The following is a 27619-nucleotide window of genomic DNA, read 5'->3' on the forward strand; positions in this document are numbered from 1 at the left end:
CTTGAAATGCAGTATTTAGGAGAAATATTGTTTGAAATGTTTAGTAGACAGTAAACAGTCGTTCTGGGAGTACAGACCCCACGTGTTTTTTTTCAATTATAAGAAAGCGGCATTGGTGTGTCACTTGACTAGGAAGGGGAGAGGGGGAACGAAGGCGACTGGGCAGGGAGAGAGGGTACTATAGGAGGGCGAGGAGAGGGGTTGACATAAGAAGGAAAAGCGAAGGGTGGGGATTAGAATATAGAAACTGAGAAACTGAGTTGGTGTGTGACATTACCAAGGATGGAAGATGAGGAGGGAGGTCACCGCGGGGAATGGGGGAAAGATGGGGAGAGAGGAAGAGGAAAGGGGGAGAGGGGGAGGTAGGGAATTGGAATTAGATGGAAAGGGAGGAGAAAGGGAAGGAAGGAGAGACAAGGGGAGTGGGTATTGGTATGTCTCGCGGCCTAAATTTCCCACTAAATTTAGAGCAGAATCTAAATTTTTGTAAGGGTCACGTGAAGTCGATTTCCGCCGAATTATCGCTTAGGTCACAAGACATGAGCTTTCCCGCTAAATTGAGCAGAAAAAATGAATTGACATATAGGTCACGTGACGTTCATTTCTTCACTTGGTGTATGCGTCACGTGGTCACGAGGCGTCAATTTCCACGCTAAATGTAGCGGAAAATGTACAGATGTACATAATTTTGATTGAAGAGGTCCCCGTTAAAGAGAATTTCACGCTTTAAAATAATGGTCACGAGGAGGAAAACGATTTAAGAAGAAAGAAAAATACAAAATGTTTTAGTGAGTTGTTAGAGGTACAAAACTTTCGAAGGTAATTTTTGAATGGAGTTCAAAATTTGTATTCTCATGCATCTGACTTTACTCTTTCACTTTCAGAACAGTCATTCTGGAGCGCATCCCTTCTACATGGTAGTCGAGGAAGATGGCAGAGCGCACGGAGTATTTCTGAACACCAGCTACCCTATGGGTGGGTGAGTCGGTGCTGGGCTACCGCTTTATAAGGACACTTATAAGACGAGTGACGCGGCACTACTCCCGATCATCGCTTGCCTCCAATTCTGTTGTTTGTCTTATATACAAAATACTGTATTAACAAGTCGCTTAGTCGGTACGTTACAGATAAGAAAAACTCACGAGGAGCTAAACCTTATATCTTTGAAGTCAACGAAAAGAGGAATAATCACCTGGCTATTATGCATTCTTGCTCTGAGAGTCCAAAGAGTGAGTTTTGTGCAAACGTTATTGACGTTGTTCAATGTAATTCAGTGACGTCAGATTCTGTAGGCCGGTAACAAGTTTGGAAAGTACACTTTTGGCGTGATGACCATATTGAGTGAACGAAGCAAAAAATGTGTGTTCATCTGATAGTAATTGGGAAGAGCAGAACCTTAATTATTATTATGTAGAACTTTGCAGGTATGATGCGAAAATTTATATGGTATGCACTCTGTTTCTGTTTTGCCCAAGTTTATAACATGCGCAACTAATTGCTACGCCCAGATGTGCTGATAAATGTGCTTCGAGATCATGGCTATAAAAACCACTTCAATGTAAACGAGCATCACGCTCTCGCTTATTTACGCTTATTGTCTGGACAATAAGTCCCCTTTGCAGAAGATGAGACAAATTTCTACCTACACTAGAGTATCTCGAGGGTTCGTAACTCGCCGATTGCTAAAGAGTAGCAGCAGCCACATGTAAATGAATGTTATAATACACTACCTTTGGATAGATTAAGCTTTGATATTAACATGTGTATTGTTCTGGAGAATAAGAATCGTCGGACAAGCTAAGAGAAAGTAGAAATTTGAAACTTTATAAGTTTAGGCTTATTTACTAGCTTATTGCAAGGAATACACGATGAAGTGTAGGCTAACGAAATAGTATATTTCATTCACTATTTTTTACTTATAAACTACGGAATTGTATTGTGTGGTGTCTATCGTTTGTTGTGTGCTCAAGCTGGTTACTCCGCACGCCAGGTGCGGAGTAACCAGCTTGTCTATCTAAGACATCTATCTTATAAAAAAAAATTAGGTACTGATCCGTTAACACTCTGCACTAGAAGTAGAAATGCAGAGCGTCGTTTTTTATTTATGTGTTATTTGTGATAATTGTTTTATCTTGGCTGTTACTATTACAGATGTTCTAATGCAGCCGTCTATGGCCACATTTAGGACGATCGGCGGTATCTTGGATTTTCACCTCTTTCTGGGCGAGTCTCCAGAGGACGTCATTCGTCAGTTCACAGAGGTACGGTCGATACTCATATTATCGTGCGAACACTCTTTGCTTTGAACGTGCGTACGTCTACAGTGAAGTACTAGTTATGAATGCGCTAGAAACTCCTCACAGACCCTCACTACTGCCTGCCACTGCTCTTCCGCTTTGAGCAAATAGTCCGCAATCGAGGCGAACGTCGCGCTCTCGTCACACAACTAGTCATCGTTACTGCCTTTCCTGGTATAGCCCACAAAGCGATTCGATGCCTTGGCTGGAATATGGTGGCGTTAACTGAGCGCATTCTTAACTATAGCCACTGACGGCTTAAGAAGCTCAGGACTAATCATGACCGCGTTTCTTGCTTCGTAAATCGCTCTTCAGCGTTATGATCGGCTGATGTCGCAATCTGGTTGGCTATAGAGTGGTGATATGAGGCATCTGGGCGTTTCCTAAGCTCTCGGTCACTACAGTATCTGACCTTACTTATAAGGTTTGATGTTAAGTGTTTCGTATTTGTGCATGCTTACAGCTGATGTTGGTTGTCCAACTGTCAGTGTGCAATTGATTCTTTTCATTGATTATAGTTGATCGGACGACCGGCGTTTCTACCTGTTTGGGCATTGGGGCCCCATTTGGCTCTCAGAGGAAACAATATCAGTCCGAACGCAGCGTTGTCCCTGGTTCAGAAGCTCAAAACAAGAGTCTTTGAAATGGTAAGCTGCTGGTAGTTGGAGAGGGAGGTGAAGTCTCGCCTCTCGAAAGTGATTGGCATGTTGACAATTCAGAGTACATACTGAGCTAAAATGGCATAATAATTCAGCTGGGTCCTAAGCTTCAGTTTGACCCAAAGTTCACCTCGTTTTTTCCCCCCTTTTTCTTTGACGCATTCTCTGTCTTTGTCCATTTTTTTTCACGTGTTCTGGTTCATGTGTGCACAGCTTCTTTATTATTGTTAATCTCGTGGGTTAGCATAGAGAACTAAATGAATCTAGAGTATTGAACTCGTACCTTGGCCCGTGACGTCTAAGTTTGTTTTGATGTTTAAAGGGCAACTTCGCTTCATTTTTGTTCATGAAAAAACAATGCAGTCCTCTGCAGTATCACCCATAAAGACTACACGTCAAATATTACGACGTAGTTCTGTCTGAATGTTTCTTGAGCGGTCCGACAAACTTTGTAACGCGCCAAGTTGCCGAAATCGGATGACTCTAGCTGGCGAATTGAGGGGCAACCAACAGCACAGTCAAGGTTACGACGTTGACGTAGTCAAGATTGAGCTAAACGTCATCACCATGGCCATTTTTTGCTTGTTTTTACTTCTCCGGGCCAGCGTAACCGGTGACGTCAGCAACGTTTCCTCTCGGCCCTCAGCGGTGTCCACGTGATTGGCGTCACGCGCCTGCGCTGCGAGCTTCCTGGGAGCAGTCATTTCATTTCATTTATTGTTCCCTTAAAGCGCCCGTAGGGCTTTACATAAGGGGGGGCTTTGGCAGCAAACAAAAACAAACAAAGAAAGGAAAAAACAGGATTAAAGGTTGCTAAATATCGAGAAAAGTAGCAAGTGCAGCTCTGAATCCAGATGAGTCTTGAATTGTAACAATATGTTCTGGCAGAGAGTTCCATTCTGAAAGTGATAATTGCAGTGGAGAGAATTTAAAAAGGTTGGTCCTTGGTGTTACCAGATGAACTTTCTGAGAATGGTCTGTACGAGGAGAAATGTGATGAGCCGCAGGACAGTACAATTCTCTCTTTAAAGGGGCCAGATAATACAAAGCGTGCAATGAAACTAGTCTGGTCAGTTTCCTTCTTTCCGCGAGCAGTGGAAGGCCGAGTTCTTTTTTTAGCGTAGTAATGCTAGTGTGTGTATAGTTTTTAAGAATGAACCGAGTTGCCCTGCTTTGGATCGACTCTAATTTCTGAATTATGTAAGCCTGGTGGGGGTTCCATGTTGTAGATGCATACTCGAGCTGCGGGCGAACAAGGGCAGTGTAAGCTACGAGTTTTGTCTCCCGGTTAGCCATATGTAGTGTTCGTCTCAAAAAACCGAGGCTTTGGTTTGCCTTTACAACGATCTGATTAATATGAGCTTCCCATGATAAGTTTGACGTGAAATGAACCCCGAGATATTTGTACGTGTGGACATGTTCAATGGGTGTATTAAAAAGAGAGTAGCTAAACACTGTGGCACTTCGCTTAGTGTTGAAGTTTAAGAATTTTGTTTTTAGGATGTTGATTTGCATTTGCCATTTTTTACACCATGTTTCTAGGGTAATCAGGTCATTTTGAAGTTGAATGCAATCACTAATGCAAGATATTTTCCTATACACCACACAATCATCAGCGTACAAGCGGATGGTTGAAACAATACTATCGGGTAAATCATTCACGTACAAAAAAAAGAGCAATGGACCCAGCACGGTCCCCTGCGGCACTCCCGATTTTACTTTCTGATGGGATGAAGATTTGTAATCATAACAAACACTTTGCGAGCGATTAAAAAGAAAATTCGATATCCAGTCTATCACGAATGGCTCCACTTGGAAAGCACGTAATTTTAGAACTAGTCGATGATGCGGCACCTTATCGAATGCTTTTTGGAAGTCAATAAAAATTGCATGCGTCTCAGTTTTAAAATGCAGGTTACTGTGTATATCAGTTACAAATTCAAAAAGTTGGGATTCGCAAGAGTGAGACCGACGGAAGCCGTGCTGGTTTACAAAAAGTAGGCTGTTGGCTGACAGGTGATCCATGATATTTGAAAATAAAACATGTTCCATTAATTTACTCGGAACACTCGTCAGAGAGATGGGTCGATAGTTCGTGAATTCATTCTTTTGACCAATTTTAGAGACCGGGGTGACTTTTGCCCTTTTCCAATCAGCAGGTATTTGGCCACTAGTTAGGGATTGCTCAAAGATAGAACAGAGGATTGCGGAAGATTCACATTTGCTAAGCTTAAGTAGCTTCGTCGTGATATTGTCAGGACCGGGGGCAGAATTTGTTGGGAGATGTTCTATTAGTTTCTGAATTCCGCTCACAGACATAGTGATTGGGCACATTTGTGTGGCTATGTCGTAATTAGGCGAATGCTCTGGTAAGGGGAAAATATCTTCAGAAAACATCTCGCTAAAAAAACGACTGAATTCCTCGCACACTGCACCCACATCGAGCTCGTCTCCCGCAGGATTAGTGAATCGGTGAGGCTTCGACACTTGCTTAGGGTTAACCGCTTTCCAGAACTTTTTGGGGTTAGCTGTCATAAGGTTGCGGAGGTCTTCGTTGTAAAACTTGTTCTGCGCTCGACGTATCTCTGTCTTCCATACTAATTGGAATTCGTCATACTTTGTCCACGCAGAAGGGGACAAAGACAATTTAGCTGTTTGAAATAGTCTCCGCTTTTTATTCAGTAGTCGTTTAAGGCGGTTCGAAAACCAGGGTTTCTCAATAGAAGACTGTATATTTATTTTTGGAATAAACTGATCACATAGATCAAGTAGCTTTTGTTTGAATAATCTCCAGTTTTCGTGAACTGTCCTAGAGTCAAAGCCAACCATGTAAATACTTGAAAAAGATTGCAAGCTACGACAGAAGTCATCGACGTTAGCCCTGGAGTAATCATAAATAGCTTTTACCAGCGGACTGTGCTTTTGCGTAGGAAGAGCAAGTTCAACATTTAGGGAAGTGTGATCACTGAGCGGTTCCATAAAGTTTACCGAAGCTATAAAATCTGGCTCCGAAATGAAAAAAAGATCCAAGAAAGCAGAGTTACGAGTTGGCTTGTCAACCATTTGAAAAAGAAAGAAGGCGTTTATCACATCAACAAAATCCCGACTTTGCTTTGAAAGTTTATACCATGCATCAAAAGATATGACATTTGGAACAACCGGCCATTTTATTTCGGGGTAGTTAAAGTCACCGGAGAGAACTATGAGATCATTTGGATAAGAACGAGCAAGGGTCTCTAAGCAATCATAAAGTAATGGCGAGAAGTCTGACAAGTCAGGTGGCTTATAACATGCGATTACTAAAATACAAACAGTAGGCGTCCTAATCCTTACCCAAACACCTTCAAAACTTGATATTATATCACACTTTTCAACATGCAAAGTACTTCTAACAGCAATCAACACTCCCCCTCCCCGCCGCTCAATCCTATCTTTCCGGATGATAAAATACGAGTCACTTAGGATTAATTCGCTATCTGCAATATCCGGAGTTAGCCAAGTTTCACTGATGATAACAACGTCTGCAGAGCAGGAGTGGACAGCAGAATGCAGCGCTTCTTGTTTGTCCGGCCGTTAACGCCGTTACCGCCGTTTCCCGTGTCACAACCGCCGTTGTCGTCGCACTCTCGCCGTTTGTGAATATTGACTCTCAGAGTTTCGTTCCCACTACGTGCGTAAATCGATGCCACATTTGTGCAGACGTCGTTGAATATCGTAAACACCAAAACGTGGGGAAGAGTGCGGTGCAGATGGCACTTGCGCCTGGCACACGCCCGCCCCAACGGTGGCCCACCGTCCCGCTCCAATCCCGCCCGTGGTTGTTTAGAGGACCACGTGACATCTCATACCCCGTGATACACATGTTTTTGGCAAGAGTTAACCATAAATATTTCATTTTTTCGGAAAGCAAATGACACAGTGCCATTTATTAGTGCTTTTTTAATGTGGAATCACTCATTATCTCGATATTTTCGGAATTCAGCGGAGTTGCCATTTAATTATAGAGTCAAACCGTGATTTCAAACCAATTAAGCCTTAACGAGAACCGAGACATTAGAACCTCATTTAAGCGTATAGTAATTTGAGTGCATGGTGTGTATTTTGAGTAATCCCGTCAAGCAACCCAGTTTAGATTTTGACTTAAAGTAAAATAGTCTGAAACACAAAAATAAAATTAATAGGGACAAGGGCAGACCAAACAATATTTAAAGTAGCCGCGACACATTCTACTGTTAATTTGAAGGTGGTGGTGCTACTCAACTCCATGTTTTTATTATTACACATTTTTGCAAAACTCGTTTACCTAACTGATGATTTCTACAACACGTGCTCTGTTGGATCTTTCAAGTATAGTACACTTAGCGGGGCAAAATTTCTAAAATAATGCAATAAACAAGGGCAGTGGCGTATTTTCCGGGCTATAGTCCGCAGACTATACATGTTTGAAAGTTGAAATGTTAAGCAGTGCGGACTATCAACGCGTGCTGACTATACAGAAATTTCGTTTTTCAAGAGGGTTCATTACGACGAGACGTGACGAATTTTGTTAATTAAAGGGTGTGTTAATGATGATTTATGTGTAATACAAGCTTTTTTGTTAGGTAAGAATGCAGACATTTGTCAAGGTGTGCCGTGTATGAGAAGGTTTTCGTGTCGACTAAGCACCATATGCGGACTATACACGGCTTGAGGACCATGCGCCGGGTGCGGAATATAGCCCGGAAAATACGGTATTACTCGAGGCATAACGCTGGGTTTCTCCTTAGTGTCCTGGGATCCTTGTTTTCGTAATGGAATGAGTGGTTTCCAAGAAAACAACTCTGAGGTCATCATTTTATTTTCTCGTTCAAGTCAGCAGTGTATATAAATTGGGGCTACACCGGAGTGGAGAATGCTGCCGCTGATTCCGGACTTTCGAAAAAAATGCATGCGGTCCGGGAACAACTCAAAACTACGGACGTGAGACTCTACTTAAGAGCCGTGAGTAGCCATGTGCAGATTTATATTTTTGTTCTGTTTTGTTGGCTGCTGTCGTTCCAATAAGTTCTGGTAGACTTGAAACGTGGCCTGTTCGAAACTTTAGCGACCTGTTATAAGGCAGTTATCGATGAAAATATTGCTTATTTTAGCACATGGATTTTAATACACAGCTGTTGGTGAATTTATTTCATTAAGCGAGAGTTACAAAATTAATGCCAGCTGTTTCATGGCTGAAAGGTGATACCCATTTCAAAGTCGAAGATGTATTTCAAGTTTCGAACCATATTTTGAAGTTATAATACGTTTTATAAATGCTGAAGAACCTGAAAGAAGGTTGTGAAATAACATGCGATATTTTCTCAGGAAAGTAACGCGGCGTTTGCGTTTCGCTTCCGTAATCCACCTTCTTTTAGAGATCGATTTATCGTCTCTGAAATAAGGTGATCGATTTATTGATCGAGTTACTATTGAATAAAACTTTTAGAGATTGATTTATTGATCTCTTGTGCTCGGATTTTAAGGACATTAAAGTATAGCCATTAAAATTGTGATGACTTTCTACATGCCATTGTATAGGGATTCCACATAATCTAACATAAGGCAGACTTTCGAAAGGGATCTATTTCTGCATAGGCGACGTTTTTGAGTTAAACATCGTCTTGCCCTACGTCATTGTCTGGACGTAATTCACATTGAAGAAATGTGGTGAAGGGTTCATTTTCAGTACTTATGACATGACTAATAAATGTCGAGTGCTGCGACGTATGTCCGGCGTCTGACATTTTGTGGTAGGCATGTGTTGCGCATGGCTTAGAAGAAAGCTACTGCGTGATATGTTGCGCTATAGCTCTTGAAATATAATAAAATACAAAGCTGGCTCGTCTTTATTGGGGAACTGCAGAAAGTGTCTTGTAATTGCATTCCAATAAATTGAAACGTCTTATGTAATAATAAACTTGACGGTAAATACTCTAAATGCGTTCAGATAATTTCGGCTGGCTTGTGAACTCCTGAGAAAGGGGACCTTTTAGCGTAAAGGCAACATATTATGACAATTAAAAATACGAATCCCGGAGGAATGCTCATCAGAGAAAAGCTCACTCCAATACAGGTGGTTGCAAAAAAAAAAAAAAAAAAAAGCTCACCGATATATTTTTTTGTAAATATAGAGGCTGTCGGATAACGGTGACATACACCAATTTATTATCATTAAAATTCGCCACTTTTGTAAAAAAAGAAAATTTTCCTTTTTTGTAATATGTTTGAAGCGTTTTGGGTATATTGCTCCAAAATGAATAATTGCGGGCAAGTGTTTTCTGTGGTTTCCTCTCTTAACTCTAAAAAAAGCCCGTGCGTCTACTTTCCCGCACAACACTCGGAGAGCCAACCACCGCAACTTACAGACGTAGCTCACCGAATGACGATGCCGAAACATCTGTTACGACCCAAAAACGAAGTCTTATTTGTGACATTGAGCAATGCAAAACGTCACGCTTGCATTGCTTAATGTCACAACTCAGACTGCGTTTTTTGGTCTGAACAGATATTTTGGTATCGTCATTCGCTGAGCTGCCTCCGTAAGTTGCGGTGATTGGCTCTCCAAGTGTTGCGCGGGAAAGTAAATGAAAGGACTTCTTTTAGAGTGTAGGCATCAAAAGCCTAACTGAATACTTTATGAACCTGAAGAACAGGAAAAAGTTCGAAAACGAAATAATATATGCATAAAACCTAAAATGCAAAACTGTAAATGCCGAAAATTTGAAAGTGCACGCGCAACAACTCGGTGCCTGAAATTCTGTTTGAAGCTCTTGTTAACCTTTGAAAACAGGGGAAAACGCTTAGTAGGATATTGGGATTTCTTTCTTCCACGGGCATGTACGCTTTCTAGCAATTCGTGCTGATTTTTCCACACGTTGCCTTTATGTGATAGTGCCCTTCTACGGCGAGCCACCCATGACCTTCAGAGCTGCACACTGGCACCGTTGTTACTCGTGACCTATATAAGAACTAGTCTTCTGTAAGATAGCGAATAGGGCGAGTTGGTAAACGTTATACATGATGAAAACCGCTCAAAGGACGAAGACGAAGTGAAGTCAACAAACACGACATGGCGAAGCTGCTCTCGCAACTAAAGTTTTATTACTAAAAAAAAAAAGAAAAAAGAACCAGAAAGGAAACAGCTTAGTCGACGCTGATTACACCGGCAAACACCTATTCATCTCTCAGGCACCACAATCTTTGGAGCTGAGACGGTTCACACACCGCTATTCATATTTGCTTACGAAAAACAAATCTCTTTATCTGATAGAGCCACCGACGGCAGACTGTCAAGCTTCCAATAAATTGTCTTTTTACGGGTGTCCCATGCTCTGATTTTAAACTTGCGGCGTGATTAATACACAAAATAGGTGATTAATAATTTCTGAGGTATAAATAAATACTTGCCTAATAAACTTAAAGTATATTACAAAAAATAAGACAATTATTATTAGTGAAGTGACGAATTCTAATTGCGTTAAGTATCCACGTGTGACGCACAATTTACTAAGCTAAGAAAAAAAAAATCGGTGATCTTTTCTCCGCCTCCGCTCAAGGGCCGATGAGCTGTTCTCCGCATCTGTCGGCCTTTGCGGTGAGCTTTTCTCCAGTGAGGTATTCTCCGGTGAGCTTTTCTCCGCTGCCCTAGAAACACAGCCAAGTCTCGGTATTGTGGACGCCTCCGTTCCTCAGAAAAGTCGTACATAATGACCAATCAGGGTCAGAAGCACACACATACCAACAAGCATGGAATGGAGTTCCTCGTTCCCTCCTTCTCCAACCCGTTGGACACGAGGGGAAGAAAGAACTAATTTCTGGACCTTCTTTTGTGTGTACCAAACGTTGCTTTGTACACCCGTAGCCTCAGCCGTTTGCCGAGTTACAGTGTCAGATTTTCTCTTCGGTTTCCGGAACATTGACCATTCTTTAGTGAGGTGACCAACTGCTTTAGGGTTCATTCTTCTTTGTTCCCGGTTGTAAACTATACAAGATCTTACGCAACAATAGAATGCAAGCGGTAATGACAAATTTTACTTAAGGCAAAACAAAAACACCTTTTGGTGGGCAACTCTTACCACGAGACCCACAACGAACGTCCTAGTGCACTGACATTTCAGGGGAGTTTTTGGACCTTTTGTGTTGAACCACAGGGTTTTGGCGTCCATAACAACGAGACAGAGATGCCCATATTAACCCAATTCGTCCCCAAAATAGCTCTCCATAGTCCGGACTGCAGGTGTCTATATTAACGGGGTAAAATAGCGTGAGGAAAGATCGGTCGCCGAAGATTTCGTCCATAATGCGAGGTGTCACTATAGTAGCAAGGCACGACTATTAATGAGAAGAATATATAAAAAAAATAAATGATAAATCGTGTTGCATTTTTTTTTGGTTTCAGGATCCTGTTGTATTACTGGAAGACTCCTCAAGGGACGAGGTTAAATCTTTCCTGCTCACAAATTCCAATCGATCCCAGAGCACAGTAAGGAATTATAGTTCTCATTCTGAAATGCTGGTAAAGTTACTGACCTTTTAAGAAACACATGGCGTTGTTTGTTGTGTACAAACTTCTTCCTAATTATTGTTTCGTCCTTCTTATTGGCCAATGCAGCGATTTTATTTGCCCCAGAGCGATAAGAATATGTTTGAAACTCACCACGACCTGCACTTCTTACGGTTTCAGCGGCCATAGAAATATAGTTTTCGCTTGGGCAATAATTTTTTTAATTTTATAGAAAACGAAATTTACACTGGAAGCAATATGAACTTTCTGTTTCTTAAGACATTTCCGTTCGGAATCAAACACTACGTGCGTATGTTGCGCAAGAGAGCGCGAACACGGCATGGGCACATGATTGCAGTTTAGTGTGACCTAGTATTGCAAGGCACCATAATTTACTACTTCGGTTGCCGCCCTAAAATATTACCTTCCGCAGCTCTAATAGTTTCAATGACAAACGTCTAATATAGAAAAAAAAAACGATGATAGGAAAAACCGGCAGTCGTTTTTCCCCGCTTACAATGCCCTGCTGCGTGCAAAACACATCCAACCATTTCAAATTCATAGGGCTGAAATTGGAGCCTTTAGGGAGGGGGGGGGGGTGGGGGGCATTTCAATTTGTTACCTAGATATAATGAAATCAGCGCTCCTGGGTCAGGCTCCGCCCGAGTGAACGAAACAGTGGGGCATATATGTAAAATACGTGACCAGAGTCGAGTTACGCTAAGTACAGTCAATGCAAGTTTAAGAAACGCAAGGTCTATTACGAGAAACTCTTTGCTTCATGGTTACCTCTTAGTCGTTCATACTGGGAAATACCACAAACCCATGTGCTGTTTAGGAATAACGAGATGCTAGGGAGCCCGCCTCGCCCTCTTTAAGCTGTCACTGACAAATGCCTTTTTCTTAAGGCACTATGTACAAAATATAATGCTGTGATTCAGGGCCAGAACCGCAGAACGTTGTTAGAGGCGATGCTTGGACATGGACATGGCAGAAATACATTTCCTTAGCTTTTACGTTTGGCGACCCTAGAAAACGAATTGTGACCATATTTTGGCTACAGGTAATGCATGCCGCGGTGCTACTGAAACAGAAACGTGTATTTTGATTTAAAAGCCGACGTACACATTTCACGTTTTCCAGTTGTCCTGACATCCTCCCTTCTCAGGTCCTCTCCACTTTTTCACTTTGCCCAAATGTGCTTCCCCTCGCAGTTCAGGAGAGAAGGGCCCTAAGAGTATTTTCTTCGCTGTAGAAACTCGAGGTTATATTGTGGCTTTCGAGATAAATTTTGGTTTACCGCTGAAGATGATAGTTTGGCATTTTTGGCGATAGGTTGGCGATATTGGCTTCATTGATTTCACCAATGAAAAAGCTGTGGAATTTTGGAAAACCAGGTGCAGCTTGCTTCAGGACAGGATTGGGTTTGATGGACTTGTTCTGGTAAGCAAACCCATTTCCGGGAACTTTAAATTGCGGAGACCATTTAAAACTCCTATTATGCAAAGTTTTTTTTTTTTTGGTTACACCTCATTGTAGATATGAGTAGTGTACTCGTGGACACCGAATTCAGATTTATAAATAAAGATTGAGACAGGTGCGGCAACGATTAGCTGGCACAAAACAATTAGAACAAAACTTTATGTTAAATGAAGTGAGGTCTTGAGATATAAATTCACATTATGCAGTAAAATAAAACAAGTTCATCCAGACAGGTTCAACGCATACGATTTGAAACATGCATTTATTTCCAACGAGTGATAAAATTCTTACCCTTTCCGGTGGCATTTATTTCTTGTGTGTTCTTTATTTGTAGGCTTTAGAATAACGTACTGATCTGCCGTATTAACGGCTTATAGAATATTTGATTATGTTACATAACTGTAATTTTTACGTTCTCGTGCCGGAAGACTGAGTGCTATGAACAATGTTTGGTTAGAAAGTCTTTGATGGAGTGAAAAAAATATGCCTTCAAATATACATTGTTCTATTACGTGAAGGAACTCAATGAGCCGAGTTATCCGACTCAAGTGAACCAGACCCTTGGACGCTGTCCTGATAACAAGTGGAATCGGCCCCCTTACACCGTAGGTACGGCTGAAACTCCCGGGTATTCTTTTAAGCAGAGCACTTTCTCTTTGGTGTGCAATCTAGCTGTGCAAAAGTACAGCCGATAGTATGGCGTAGGTGCACCGACACTGATTGCGGGATCGTCTACACTCAGTTTCAAACAATGATGTACAATATTCTATAGCTGTTGATGCGAGCGTGTCTTAATGTAGTGTATCATTTTCATGCTATCTTATGCAGATCTGAATCTAGATGGAGTCAGGTGCTCAGGGAAAGATTGCGGAATATTTGTTTGTGTTTGTTTGAGAAATAAAATGTTTTTATATAACCAGGAAATGTTTGAGGTTGGTTGGGCGTTATGGAGTCCGACGCTATTACCATACTAGGGAATGTGGCTGTTATTTTAAATATACTGGGCAGTAATTCAAGGTATATGGCAAAAGTTGTCCGGAAGAAAACAATGCAAAAAAAAGAAAAGAAAAATAAGTAATATTAGGTATAGAAATAGAACGTATACGTTCTTGAGGTTCTAATTAACACTAATTAATATCGTATTATTGCGCTCTATATATATTCAGTGGAATATAATGATGCCTGAATTTGATCGGCTGAAATAGAGGTGGGAAATTACATGCGCTTCACAAAGAAAACAATCCGGTGTTAAGCCAGCTAAGCGGGCAGAGTTTTCCCTCCTCCAAAGAAGGAGCAGATTTATGAAAGGAGAAGAATACCCTTCTAAAAATGTTTGAATTTCGTTACTTTCAGGCCAAAAGAAGAATATGTTTGATAACACCATTTGCGGTCATGCGATGCAGGATGGAGGGACGCACTACAGTCTTCATAACATGTATGGGTACCGCCATTCTAAAGCAACGTGGAGGTATGTCTGGAATTTTGGCGGATCATTGAGTGTATATGGTGGCGGGCAAGCTTTTAGGACGAACAAATGCATCGTTGGATGCGAGCATGTTTAACTAACCTATCTACGCGCTTGATTCTGTACGCGACAGATACTTATGCACAACCACTGACAGCCTCAGAAACGCAGGGCGTATCGAGTCCTGGGCTTCCGAATAGCAAGTTTTAGAATACGTCTGCATGTGGAACAGCGTCGTCGCCACTGCAAACGCACCAAACCGCGTGTAGGAATGGCGCATGGTGAGCGACGACGCCATTTATTTGCGAGCAGATAGCTTTTGCGTACGCTATTCTATCGGGTGTCTCAAATAGTGACCAGGCTTTTTAAATTGGCCACAAATTTCGGTTTCTTAACCTATCGCACTACGAGTTTGCGCAGCGTTGCCCGCAGGTGGTGCATGTTTTCTATAAAATTTGCGAAGAGCGAACGTACCTGAGGGAAAAGTAAAGAAAGAGAAAGTCTTAACTCAAATGGAAATCGAGCGAAGCCATCGGCCTTCAATCAATAGGGCTTCTTATCGTTTGAAAACAGGTGACTTCGCTGTGTTTCCATAGGAGTGAAGCATTTTTCTTTTTTTAAACTTTTTCCTCAGGTAAGTTCGCTCTTTGCAAACTTTATAGAAAAATGCACCACCTGTGGGCAACGCTGCACAAAAGCATAGCGCGATAGGTTAATAAACTGAATTTTGCGGTCGATTTAAAGAGCCTGGCCGCTAATTGAGACACCCGATAGAGCTGGCCAATAATCGCTCTGCAGGTACTGGGATTTCGGTATTAGTCGATAAGGCCGAACAACGAAACTTAAAGCAACAAACATAAAAATAATAGGCCTAGCGCTTTTTAAGCCTTCAGCGTCTATTGGGAGTCTGCAACCGACACTTAAAGGGGGCGCGCCGCTTTAATCTGGAAGCTGACTGGCAGTGCCACCAACGACAGCGTCTGCGTCGCGTTGCATAAGGAAGCGCCACCCGCTCGGACCTCTTCTAATGCGACCGCGGCGTCCTAGCCGCTTCTGCGCCTACCCGCGGCCTTCGGTCTCGTTACTACGTGAGTAAAGCTGTGGCACCTTGAAATTCGAAGAAATGTCCGCGTCCGGTGTTGCTCTGTTATCTGTTTTCACGTCATTCAACCTGCACGAGTTGCTCGGAGCTCGCGTTCAATGGCGTGTCCCGCAGTTGTAAGGGGCAGCGACGGCAACGCACCGCCATGCTTTCCGCTTACATTCGCTGGAATGTGCCTCTACGAAGCGTTTGTGTGCTCGGCGGTCCGGAAATCACTACGGCGCGACATTCATCGGTGACAGTAATTGCTACAATCCGCACAAAAAGTGTTTTTCGCTCCTCTTACTATCAGATTGCTCTTCGCTCACCGGCGGATCAAGTAGACGTATACTGGCGTCGGTATGATAGCGGCGGCTTTCGCCGGCGTATGAAGGAGATCTCTGTTTTCAAATATTGGGTCTCGCTTAAAAAAAAGTTCGCGCCGAGTGTGGTCCAGAATGTTTTGTATAGCGCTATGCTCAAGTAAACTGACCTCCATTAGAAACGAAGCTTGGCTTCTACACAGATTGTCTATGCGAGTCCGGCCATGTTCACTGCGAAATGCCTCTGTTAAGAGCCGCACCGTTGCGCCAGCTGTCTTGTTGCACGCTTCAAATAGGCTAACAAACAAACGGCAACCTTTGAGGTGGCGCTGCTGGCGGCTCGGCGCATTCGCAGACGGTTCGCCTAACGCGAATCTTGTCTTTCTGCACGCGGAGTGCCCAATCCTGGTGTGCGCGAACGCTATTACTTGCTTGTAAACAGCAAGTTGGCCAATAGCCTGTTCCCCATATAACCACTTTTCGTGGTTTACTTTGATGCGATAAAGATAAAGAGACAGAAAGTAAGAGAGAGAGAGAGGCGGAGAAAAAATAGACATTCTGTACTGCGCCATGTCCGCAACTCTGCTACCACTCCTCTCCGAACACGCCCTTGAGGAGTGGCAGTAATGTTGATTGGACATTATCAGGAAGAGGGAGGCCTACTCCTACCCTCGACACTATGTTTGGCTACATATATTAGCGCTCTTCGTAAATGTGTAGAACGATAAATTCACGCGTGAAGGCATGTTATACCGACAGATGTCTGGAGCTCCTGGGTGCAAGGAAAAACGAAAGACAGGTCATCCTGAGTAGTTCAACGTTTTCGGGATCCGGACAATATGCTGGACATTGGTTTCACGAGCCCGACTGCACCTGGGAAAATCTTAAAAAGGCGGTGGTCAAAACCGTCGAGTTCTCAATGTTAGGCGTGCCTCATGTAAGTACGTTTTACTGACGCATTGAAGCCTTTAATTGTTGCATACAGGGTGTCCCCGAAAGAAATGTACAGTGTTTATTTAACCGCTAGAATAAAAATGCATTACCCAACACTGATTCTTCGTCCAAATGTAGCGCTATAGGGGTTCCAATCAGACGCCAAAGTTTCAGCGGGATCAGCAATCTTATTCAAAAGTTATAAGTGATTTTCTGACAATTTCAAGGATAAATGGGGCTCATTTAGGCCCGTTTCCGGTTTCTGGGGCGCCAGGGAGCTCCACGTATTCGAGAATTCGGTCGGCCGCCATTTTCGTAATATCAGAAAATCATTTATAACTTTGAATAAGGTAACGGTTAGTGCTGAATTTGGTTCGGACCCCAAGCGCTGGATGAACATGTGGCTGCTGGCTACGCGTTGTTTCATAAAGTTATAGCCCTTGTGGTGTTATTTTAGTTTTTGAACGAGAGTGAACTGTGTCAACATTATTATATATTTTGCATTTTTTAGTTATTAGCATTGAATTATTGAGAACATGCCCTGTTTGTTACTACACCAAACTTAACTACTTATCGAAGAAAGGGTAAAAGCACAGGCGAGCTGGTGAAGAACTTCCATCGTAAACCGGAGACACGGAAAAATAAAAAAACGGACAAAACAACAACAAGTCTCAAATTGAGACTTGTTGTTGTTTTGTCCGTTTTTTTATTTTTCCGTGTCTCCGGTTTACGATGGAAGTTAACTACTTATCGCGAAGAAATTAGTCATATCCAGGCCATATCACGCCAGATCCCCTCGCCCGTCTTCCCAGTTGCCAAACATAAATATATAAATATTATTTTGCTCAATAAGACAATATCGCTGCCGGTCTTATGTAGTCATGTCGCCGGTTTTCATTTAGTTTATTTGTTGTGCTCATTAAGCTTTTATGTGTAGTGGAGGCACTTTGACGTAAGGTGTGCCAAAGTGAAAAATAACTACAAACACAGTGCAAAATTGAAAATGCAGATTCTAAACTAAACAAAAAAATATTATATTGCATATTTTGTTACTTGCGTTCTCCCTCAGAAATAATGGCATTTCCATAATTCTTGATTGCAGACTGGTGGTTCGTGCAGGTGCACATCCAACCTAGATGGCGTGTGCTTGGCATGGATGCATGCAGCAGCCTTCTTTCCGCTCTTTATAAACGAGGCCTCGGCCGAGATGGAAGCAGAGGTCTCAAGCCTGTCAGACACAGATGTGAGAAAGCTTTTGGAAATCTCAAATGGACTTTTTTGAATGTGTGGCATCGAGGTGCAAAATGCGCAAATTCAAAACAGCGCGCAAAGATCAGACGTAAAATAAGGAACTAAACCAGACAGCGATCGTCCTATTTAGTTCGATATTCTTTGCAATCATTATTTGCTCGCTGTTTTTCTTCATTTGTAAAGTCTTTAAAATTGATGAAAGCTTATTGCGGAGAAGGCGCCTTGGTGATAAAGATTTCGGCCGCAGATCAAAAGGATGCCCCGTTGGTCGACAATAGTGTTTAGGCCTTCACTGTGGCGTGCCAGATGCTATTTGTTGGTTTCACTTATAACACCTTCAAATGATCCCTCGGAAGATGTCAAAAGGTCTGGCAGATGCTTTTGTTTGTAACTTTGTGACAGTCCGCCATAACAATGTTAGCACAAGATAAAATAGCCGTCTTCCTTAATTTACGTTTAAGGAAGAATTTAAGCAGGTATGTGAATTGTCGAAAGGAATTGGTGCGACAGTCTTCGTTTGTCTCTAAGAATCCTCGGGTACGAGGAGCGACCTGCTCTATTATTTTGTTTAGTGTGTATCGCGCATAAATTTACAACGACGTGCTACGAAATTTGTGATTGAAATTGCTTTTATGTTAGTCAAAACAAAACCGTTATGCCACAGAAAGCTTTAACGTTTGTGCAGAAGATGACTCTAGACAGCAAACAAAATTAATCTCGATGGAAATGTTTTTCTGGCGTCTATAATATGTTCAACTAAAAATTCATTAGACGAAATAGGAAAATTAATAAATGTCTTTTCATGGTAGATATGCATGCTTGCGCGCTTTTTCTGCAGGCTATGTCATAAGTATTTTACAAATATTGGCGACTCCAGCAAAACCGATGCCGCGTAGTGGCAACACCGAAAAGTTCAGGAGAGGAGGTCGTTTCGACTCAGTCGTCTGCTACCACTGCTTGGTTCTCGTAGGCAGCATAGAAACAAATATCATTTCCAGCTATAATTTTATGCTTCCGCCGTGTCTTTACTAAGCACTGACTAGACGAAGGTTTCTACCGGCGAAAAATCGCTTGGTTTTCATATGTAAGGCCGATTTTACGCTGCAATGCAAGACATTTCCGGAGGTCCGCGTGCTGAACGACGAAAACGACCTCCTTTCTTCCACCATTTTTGCTTTCCCAGAGCTCCCCCTATAGTTCGATGGAGACGCGAATAGGAACCGACATTAAGATACTCAGGGCGTGGCTACTTATCAATACACGTCTCTCCACGTGGTTCGTTCATCGGCCTTCTTATCGGGTAATGCAACGATATCATTGGCCGAGGACCGATGATAAGATGTCCGTGGCTCACTACGACCTACGGTTCTTAAGCTGTCTCTGATTATAGAAACACTAACGTGATTGATAATGTCTTATGAGTTGCTTTGTTCGAACGTATTATCCCACGTAGAATACGTTCGTACAAACGCCGCATTAGGAGATACCTAATGCGGTGAAGGTACTCGGTTCTAATTTAGCCTTAAGTTTAGCTATCCCGGCAAGCCATGCACTGCTTTCTCATAGCAGAAACCACAATTAAAATACAAAAATAATTAATAGCCGACTTTATACTTGACCCGCTAATCGGCTAAGGGGCCCTTCTCACGTTTTGTTATAAACTGTAGGATAAAAATAACGTGTTGGTTTTGTGCAGGTCAACGCAACAACGGCAACACTGCTCGACGCGAATTCAACTTGCCACGCGACGCGGCATCAGTTGATACCTTATTTCTACACGCTGTCTCATGAAGCTCACACGGAGGGAGTCCCTGCCGTTCGGCCTCTTTTTTTCGAGTGAGTCAGTCACCTCTTAAGGGTAGATAGTCGTCATATCAGTTGCGTAATCAAATTTAAAAAGAAAAGAAACGGAACAAAGCTTTTACTAATTTCACAAAGACAAACTGCCAAGCACTTATACCTGTGATCGGAACACTTAATATAAAAATTTTTGGGCTATTAGATGGGTCAGAACATTGAGTTTGAGATCGCCTTTCTATGACTCAAGCTCAGTGTATGCGCCGTAAAAGTTTAGAAAACATCAAACTACTATCCGGAGAGGCCTTTTCCTGTATTAAAAACGATACCGATCATCCCCTTACGTCTCTTTCCTGATTTATCTTGTCGCGAATGACAGGAGCAGATGCGGCGAAATTCCCGTTTCAAACTGAAAGTTTAATGGGGCGAACTTGTGCCAAACAAAATAAAGAACGAGCGTCGAAACAGCAGAAAAGCGGACGGCGATCTGGAGACGTAACAGCAAGCGAGAGCGAGACTGACTCGACAAAGGTCACGCGCAGCTCCTTATCTAGTGCGAGTCGGCATCGCGAAAATTAGACCCAGAACACTCCAGCATCGAACGTTCTGAAGCTGAAGAATGAACAAGCACTTTCGAGAAGAAGAAAGTAGGACGAAATGATAAAAGTTAAGTGTCAATTTAGAATAAGAACGAATCGACTAGAAGTTGTGACTGAGCGTTGCTTGCTTGGCCCCGCGCGCGTCAATATACCGGAAAAATGGTGTGTCGCGATGTTTTGTCACCCTTTTAACGGGAAAAAAAGACAAGCATAATTTTAGTTTTGGGTTGCCTATGATGCTTTGGGCGCACAGACTGAGTGGAGTTTACGCCATAAAGATATCATAATCCCGTTTTGTGCCCCTTTAATATCAGTGCAGAAATAGATGCTCTAACGCAGACTTGACAATTTTTTTTTCAAATATATTTGTATAGTTACTATCTTTGCGGTGGTGTTTAATACGCTCCGACCAGAATTGGCAATGCCTTCGAGGGTTTATTTTTAGAAAATTTTGCTAAGTGACAGTTGAAGTGAAATACATTCTTTTCATTAATGTTTTTTTTTTTAATATTTTCCATTCAAAGATTTCCCAAGGACAAAAAGGCTGCTGACGTTAGCTACCAGTTTATGTGGGGCTCTTCTGTGCTGGTGTCTCCCAGAGTTGACAAGGTAAGGTTTCTAAGTCGAATTTCAACCAGATATGTATTTATGAGCTTTGTTACTTCAATCAACTCTCAATGCAGGGCCCTGAAGTGGAGGCATATTTTCCCCCAGGCATCTGGTACAACTTTCACAACGTGAGTTGCAGCACAGATTTTATTGCCTCAAACATTTCGTCGTTTCCTATTTAAATTGAGTGCGTTTTTAAGAAAAAAAGTTATAATACCTAGCATTTTGTCGATTACAGTGTGAATAATTGGTAATAGTAACAAAAACTCAAATTAATGAAAAATTTGAACACCTGCAAGGCAGTATAGAATGCAGAACCAAGCTTCCGTCAGTTCTTTGGCAAGGTTTCCTTCGTGGTACCCGTGAAAGGCATAATGAGGACATTCTGCACATTTAGCTTGAATTGTAGTGGATAAAAAAAAATAAAACATACGCGTAAACTATTTTTTTTAATGTTTCATTTCCGAAAGCTCTTATCTGTGGTTGACTCGCAGGAGCGCGCGTCTTTCTGAAATGAGATTTGTACGAATCTCCAACCTTACGCGCCGCATGGTGATTATGATTGCGGTTGGTTGAACTGTGAAGAAGAACGCCTGCCTTAATGCTGTCTTATTGAATAAAAAATCTGCCGTCTACCAGAAAAAATATCAATCACACGGCGTGTGCATGAACATATTCCAGGGAAGTATCATCAATGCATCCAGTGGACAAACCATCATTTTCCCGGCTTCCGAAAGTCAAGCCCATGTCCATATCAGAGGGGGGTACATTGTTCCAACATATATTCCTGAGCAACCGTAAGTAAAAATTGAAAAAAGTAATGCTTCTTTTTTTTTTTTGGATTTTTTTAGAGCGTTGTGTTTTAACCCGGGTTTCTATCGGTACCAATGAGTCCCCGAAGTGCCTTCGTATGTCTTACAAGCCCCTAAATTTTCTCGGCCGTACCTAACCTGTTGGGGAGTTTTCTTCCAATTCAGGCGCTATTTTAGCAAATCTGAGATATTCATTTATGCGTAACTATGTGACAGGCAGTCCCTAGGAGGTGCAGTATTGTTTACAAGAAGGCCTCTAGGCACTGCTTTATTGTATTAGTACCGAAATTTTGAAGGACGGCTCGCGTAACGATTTTCGAACCGGTCCTTGAAATGGAACGGTTTGAAAACTACTTGTACAGTATTCGCGGGAAAAAATAAAATGGCATTGGTTTTTATCACCGCAAAAATAAGCTACTCGCCGCCGAACTCGCAGTTTGGGTCCAAAACGTAGCGCTAGCGCCAGATGCCAAAGTTGAAAAAAAATTCTGTTACCTATTTCAGGAAACGGATAAAGAGCAGTTTGATTCTTGCTCTCGGTCTTTCTTTTCGAGCTCTCAACGTATTTTAGTGGCGTTATATTATACATAAGTTAGAAACGATTTTCAAAAAGTTTCAATAAGGAAACGGCGGCTTGCAAAGACAAAGCATGCACGAAGGTGAATGGCGTCGGCTACCCAAAAAAGGGATTCCATTTTCTAAGTCACAATTAGAAAAAAAAGAGTAACTTTTAACTTTCGAATGAGATAACTGCAAGTTGTTAAACTTTTATAGCTTGTCCATTTGGACAGCTGGCGCGACATTTTGGCGGATACTAAGGGTTGGACGATGTGTACTATAGTTTTTCGGCGGAAAAGCAACAACACAGTTACGTGTTTGCACGGCAACCCTTTATTTGAGATTTACATACCAGAAGAGAGTAGTAGCGTTTTGTTGGGAAGATAAATTTGTTGTGAATCGACGAGGTAGCGATATGTCAGCGCATTCTTTTTATGTGCAACAGGCGTATAAGAAGTCTCTGTCATAATTGTGATGCCCATTGGTCAGATGTCTTAAAACTGAGTAAATTGAAATCACAAATCTGCTTTCTTAACAGGTACACCAAAGATACCTTGAGGCTGCGTGAAGTCTAAGCGTAGATTCACGCAGCCCCAACAAGGCATCTACGACATCTTTCAAGCATCATTACCATTGTACCACCCTTCCCCCCCACACACACATACACAAACGAAAACAACGGAAAAGAAACGCAGCATCGCGCACGCTTGTTTCCTAAAAAATACCGATATGAAGCATTGTTTATTTTGTTTGCTCATCGTACATTCAAGCCTTCTGTTTCAGGGCCATCAGGGCACTAAGTCTCTTTGTTGCCCCAGACAGGGAAAGTAAAGCGGATGGAGCTTTGTACTGGGACGACGGAATCACGTACCGTGAGTGTTCCTTACCTCTAGAAATGCATATTTAGAGCTTGCCTTTTGGGGAGGCTTTAAATACAAATCACGCTTAAGAGGAATACCAGAAATCAGCTGCTTTCATAGGCCAGTGTCCTGGTGGGATTTGCGAGCTTGTTTACGACCACTCACCTGACAACGGCACCGTAACTTGGCCGTTACCTTGCAGATGAGAACATTCGAGATGCGCCTCATATTAAAGGAACGTTCGCTTTTAAAACGGTAAGCGCAAAACTAACGTTTTACAAAGAAGTTTTGTTCCCGTGTAATACGTGCCAATATTCTTATTTCGCAGGCTGGGAAAGATTTTGAGATGTCCATAAACATGAAAGAAATCCAAAGTCCCGATGATTCCTGGATGCTCACCATTCAAGACGTGACAGTGCACGGGATTCGTGAAGTCTCTAATGTCTCACTGGAGAGCAGCGCAGGAAGGAAAGATATTTCGTTTACTCATGACTCTGAGATCGAAGTGAGTATAGAAATGAATAAAAACGAAAAACAGTCGAACCCAAATAATTGCGCCACTGCAGCATATGGCATTTTTTTTGTTGTTGTTTCAGTTAGAATTATTTGAGTATTTTTGACTAAAATAAGGCTATCGACTAGCCCTTCTCAAGAGTGCGCGCCATCTGGTAGCTAGTGCGCCAACTATCCGAGCCCGCCATTCCTCGGGCACGTACTCTGAGCATGTATTGGACCCGAGCGCTGCGTCATGGTTCGGCGTGAGCTCGGCTCAGCTCGTATCGAGAACCGATTGCTGCGTCACCGCTCGGTGAGGACTCGGGTTCAATCATACGCTTCGTGCCCAAGAAATGGCGACAGCCAGTGCTGCCTGATGCTGTTTAGAAAAAGGTATATTATCTCAAGTATTGCTTTGATACAGGCGTGGCTAAAGAGTTTTAGCGAGTTATTTTATCAGTGTGTGCGTTTTTGTTTTTATCGGCTAAATTGATGCCATCTTGCGTGTAGTGTTTTTTGCTTTAATTTGCCAGAAACCCAGTGCGTCTGTGTAAATGGTTGTGATGATGACGACAATGGCGGTGATTGTGGTGGTGTAGTCAACGACAGCTAACTCGGATAAGAAACTGTCACAGGAGCCAGCTTAAAAAAAAAAAAAAAGGTGTCTCCGATCCGTACTCGAGAATTGAACTAGACGCGATCGCAGCGCCGCCATTTCTCCCACAGCGGCCACTCTGGAAACTGGACGGCTGCACGTATCGATCCGGTCGAACCGTGCAAGAACCGGTGGCGCCATCTCGCAGTGCAACCTTGCGGTATAAAGCAGCTTTCGCGTTTTGACTCGCCGCTAAAGTGCGGCGCTGTAATCGTGTAGCCGCCTCGGTGGCTCCGAGGCGAGAGCGCCGGCCTACGGATCCCCAGGTGACGGGTTCGAATCCCGACCGAGGTGCCCGCAATATGACGGAGGCTTATTGCGGAGAAGGCGCCGTGTAACCGAGCTTTGGGTTGCACGTCAAAAGATCCCCGGGTGGTCTAAATTAATCCTCAGCCCTCCGCTGGGGCGTGCCAGATGCCCGTCGTAGGTTTGGCACGTAAAACCTTCAAATTTGACTTTTGTAATCGTGTCTAGTTTGGTCTCTCTAAACGCGAGCGGTCCGGGTTTCAAGGGTAAGCTTCCCCAACTGAGAGCTCTAGTAACGCTGCCGATAGCTTAAGAAACGCAGCGTTGGGCTTATGTTAATACTTGCAAGCAGCGCCATAAATTAATCGTCACGGCGATCGTCGTGTTTGTAGGTTAACTGTAACCGGCACTTACAAAAAAAAAAAAAAAGCGCAATATTGGCGACGTGCGTAACCGAAAGCGTCGCTGTGGTCGGCCTTCCACGATTGGCCCAAAAGCGGACTATGACGTCGGAAAGGGTATACCATCGACGGAATTAAGAGCAATGAAAGAACTTTAATTTCGACGGTGTTGGCAGTGTTGCTTTGAGAGCGCAATGATTTCAGGCTTCCACCATGCTATTTACAAACACCATCGAACTTGTTCTTCGCAAGGTAATGACGTCACAAGGGGGAACCTTAGGAGGGCGCCACCAAAACATCTCGCCGCTAATTGCGGCGCCTTTACTGTGCGCTATTTGTTTTGTGGATGGTAAGAATCGCACAAGGACGATGAGCGTCTTGAAGATGTGGTTTGGCGCGGCTTGGTCTACTTCATTGGATCGCAGTGCCGGCTCCCGTCGGACATGAGTTATAATAAAGGATACGTGGTCCCGGCATTCGTCTAAACGTTTGAGCCAAAATCTGCCAAAGAGAACGTAAAAGGCTCTCATATTTGGAAGCGAATTTTGTTAGGACAGCTACACACGTAGCGGCTGGCGTTTTTGTAAGCGTTTGGGAGCGTAAATGATAGGGTCGCGCTCTGTCTCGTCGGAAAAATCACGCTCGCGCGGTCCAGAGCGTCCGTTTAAACAGCCGGCGGAAAAAGAAAAAAACAACAACAAAAAAACAGGTGTACGCAAGTGTTTTTTCTTTCTTTTTTCTTTTCTTTTTTTCAGGTCCTGAGGATATCTCCAGTCAACATTTCTTCAGGAAGCTACACAATAAAAATATGGACTTAGTAGAGGAGCATTATATGTTTTATTAAGGCAGATTCGTCGAAACATTTACTGGGACACAACGTTTTATGAAATCAGAAGCAAGCAGCACATAGCGTTTGTTGTAGACAGACTGCAATACTTTTTCTTACGAAATTTTAGGTATAAACAATAACAACCTGCAAGTTTCTTTTTCTTTTTTTTTTGTGGTAAACTACAGATTACTGGGAAAGAAGACCCGCTAGCGGGTTGAAGAAGGTTGTACTTATTTGCTCGAAGGAAAATGTTTATATATACTACGTTCCACACTAAGACAGAGAACCAATCAAGCTCCACGATATTGCGGTTTTTGTATGGGCTTGATTGGTCTTGCCGGTGATGGAAAACGCATAACGAAGAAGGAGCGCAGTGACGAAGCACTTTTGGAGCTACTTCACTGACGCCATTGCATCGTAGCGTCATCAGCTATCGGGCTTCATCTGAAACGGAGAATAATAATAAACGTTTGTCGTGCCTGTAATCTCAGAACTGGTATTCATGTCAGCCTTGACGAAGGTTATATTTATTTCTTTCGAAAAAAAAAAAAAGCGTCTTGAATAAGCTTTTGATGTACACTTGCATCTCTAGCTGGAGTTTACATCGGATCGGTGTGAATGTATTAAATATAATAATCGTCTTTATTTTCACTCCTGTGGAGTGAGGGGATAAGAGAAAAAGTTGCACGAAGACAGTTTGAGGCGTGTGTGGCTGACCTCATTTAGTTCACTCGAATCAGCTTTGCCAGCAACAGGGAGAGAGTCGAAGCACTCCACTTCGCACGCATTACGCGGTCAAAATTGCATCCCATTTTTTAATAATTGTGACTACAGGATCGTTAGAAAGGTATAACGCTCATACTCTTAACTATAGATACACTAGTCAAAAGAAGTTCAATGATGCTCACCCACTCAATTCGCGCGAAGCGTGTAGAAGTGCATTTCTAAGAATATAGCTACCGCTACATTTGTTAGCTAATTTATATACTGAATAAAATAATTGTTTGAGCAGACGGCACGAGCTTCACCTTGCAGGATAAGCTCTTTTTTTTTAAGGATGGTTTTCTATTCAAGTTTTTATGATTGTCCTCAGCGCTGATGACAGCTACCGTTGTATCTTCTAATGACACGTTCCGCCTACTGCATTCATCTCTCGAGATATTCTGCAGAAACTGCGTAAAAACAAAACTTTAAAATATTCAAGTGCACCCACAGTCAGAAAATCAGAGCTAAGGTGGGTTCACACATTTGCTTCTGAGTATGTTGCCTGATGCGCGACTTCGACTGGAGTCTTAGCGTTCTATCCTGCTCATACACAAAAAAGTGGTCCCGAAGCGGCACTCAATGACGTCACAGAGGCCGAAGTGTCGCTCTGTTGCATATCTCGATCCTGGCGGTCGGTCGTGGGAATGCTAACGAGAAGGCTGCGAGTAGCGCCACCGAACGCGAGTGTCACTGTCGTCGCGGCGTCCCAACTTCCGGCTGCCGAAGCTTCCATGGACTGCCACACTGGAGACCTGCAGCCGAACAGCCGCCTGCCACATACACCACAGCTCTTGGGACGCCGCCAGGATCGCGACTGGCGACAGCATGACACTTCTATGGCGTTAATCAGATGGAAATAGAGGGACCACATTTTTGAACGCGGTAAAAACACACCAGTCGGAGACCCGTTCTAGTCACCATAGTTTGAGCGTGATCGATCACGTAGCAGTCACTTGTGATTGCGCACGACGAGAAAACACA

General features: G+C 42.8%; 1 protein-coding gene across 1 annotated transcript in view; it reads left to right on the forward strand.

The window, feature by feature from the left end:
• The window catches only part of LOC8038369 (probable maltase-glucoamylase 2), a 38992-nt gene extending 13130 nt beyond the window's left edge, over positions 1-25862 (forward strand). Inside the window, exons 5-22 of the mRNA XM_029991449.2 lie at positions 885-975; positions 2152-2261; positions 2816-2944; positions 7808-7936; positions 11373-11456; positions 12813-12920; positions 13478-13568; positions 14313-14427; positions 16588-16765; positions 17864-18004; positions 19709-19848; positions 20933-21017; positions 21092-21145; positions 21699-21814; positions 23171-23259; positions 23450-23502; positions 23576-23752; positions 25800-25862. Of these exons, the coding sequence (XP_029847309.2) occupies positions 885-975; positions 2152-2261; positions 2816-2944; positions 7808-7936; positions 11373-11456; positions 12813-12920; positions 13478-13568; positions 14313-14427; positions 16588-16765; positions 17864-18004; positions 19709-19848; positions 20933-21017; positions 21092-21145; positions 21699-21814; positions 23171-23259; positions 23450-23502; positions 23576-23752; positions 25800-25862 (1953 nt within the window). The remainder of the gene's footprint in view (positions 1-884; positions 976-2151; positions 2262-2815; positions 2945-7807; positions 7937-11372; positions 11457-12812; positions 12921-13477; positions 13569-14312; positions 14428-16587; positions 16766-17863; positions 18005-19708; positions 19849-20932; positions 21018-21091; positions 21146-21698; positions 21815-23170; positions 23260-23449; positions 23503-23575; positions 23753-25799) is intronic.
• The last annotated feature ends 1757 nt before the right edge of the window (positions 25863-27619 follow it).

The sequence above is a fragment of the Ixodes scapularis genome, unplaced genomic scaffold, assembly GCF_016920785.2.
Source record: "Ixodes scapularis isolate PalLabHiFi unplaced genomic scaffold, ASM1692078v2 PGA_scaffold1__304_contigs__length_218370807, whole genome shotgun sequence".
Classification (NCBI taxonomy): Eukaryota; Metazoa; Arthropoda; class Arachnida; order Ixodida; family Ixodidae; genus Ixodes; species Ixodes scapularis.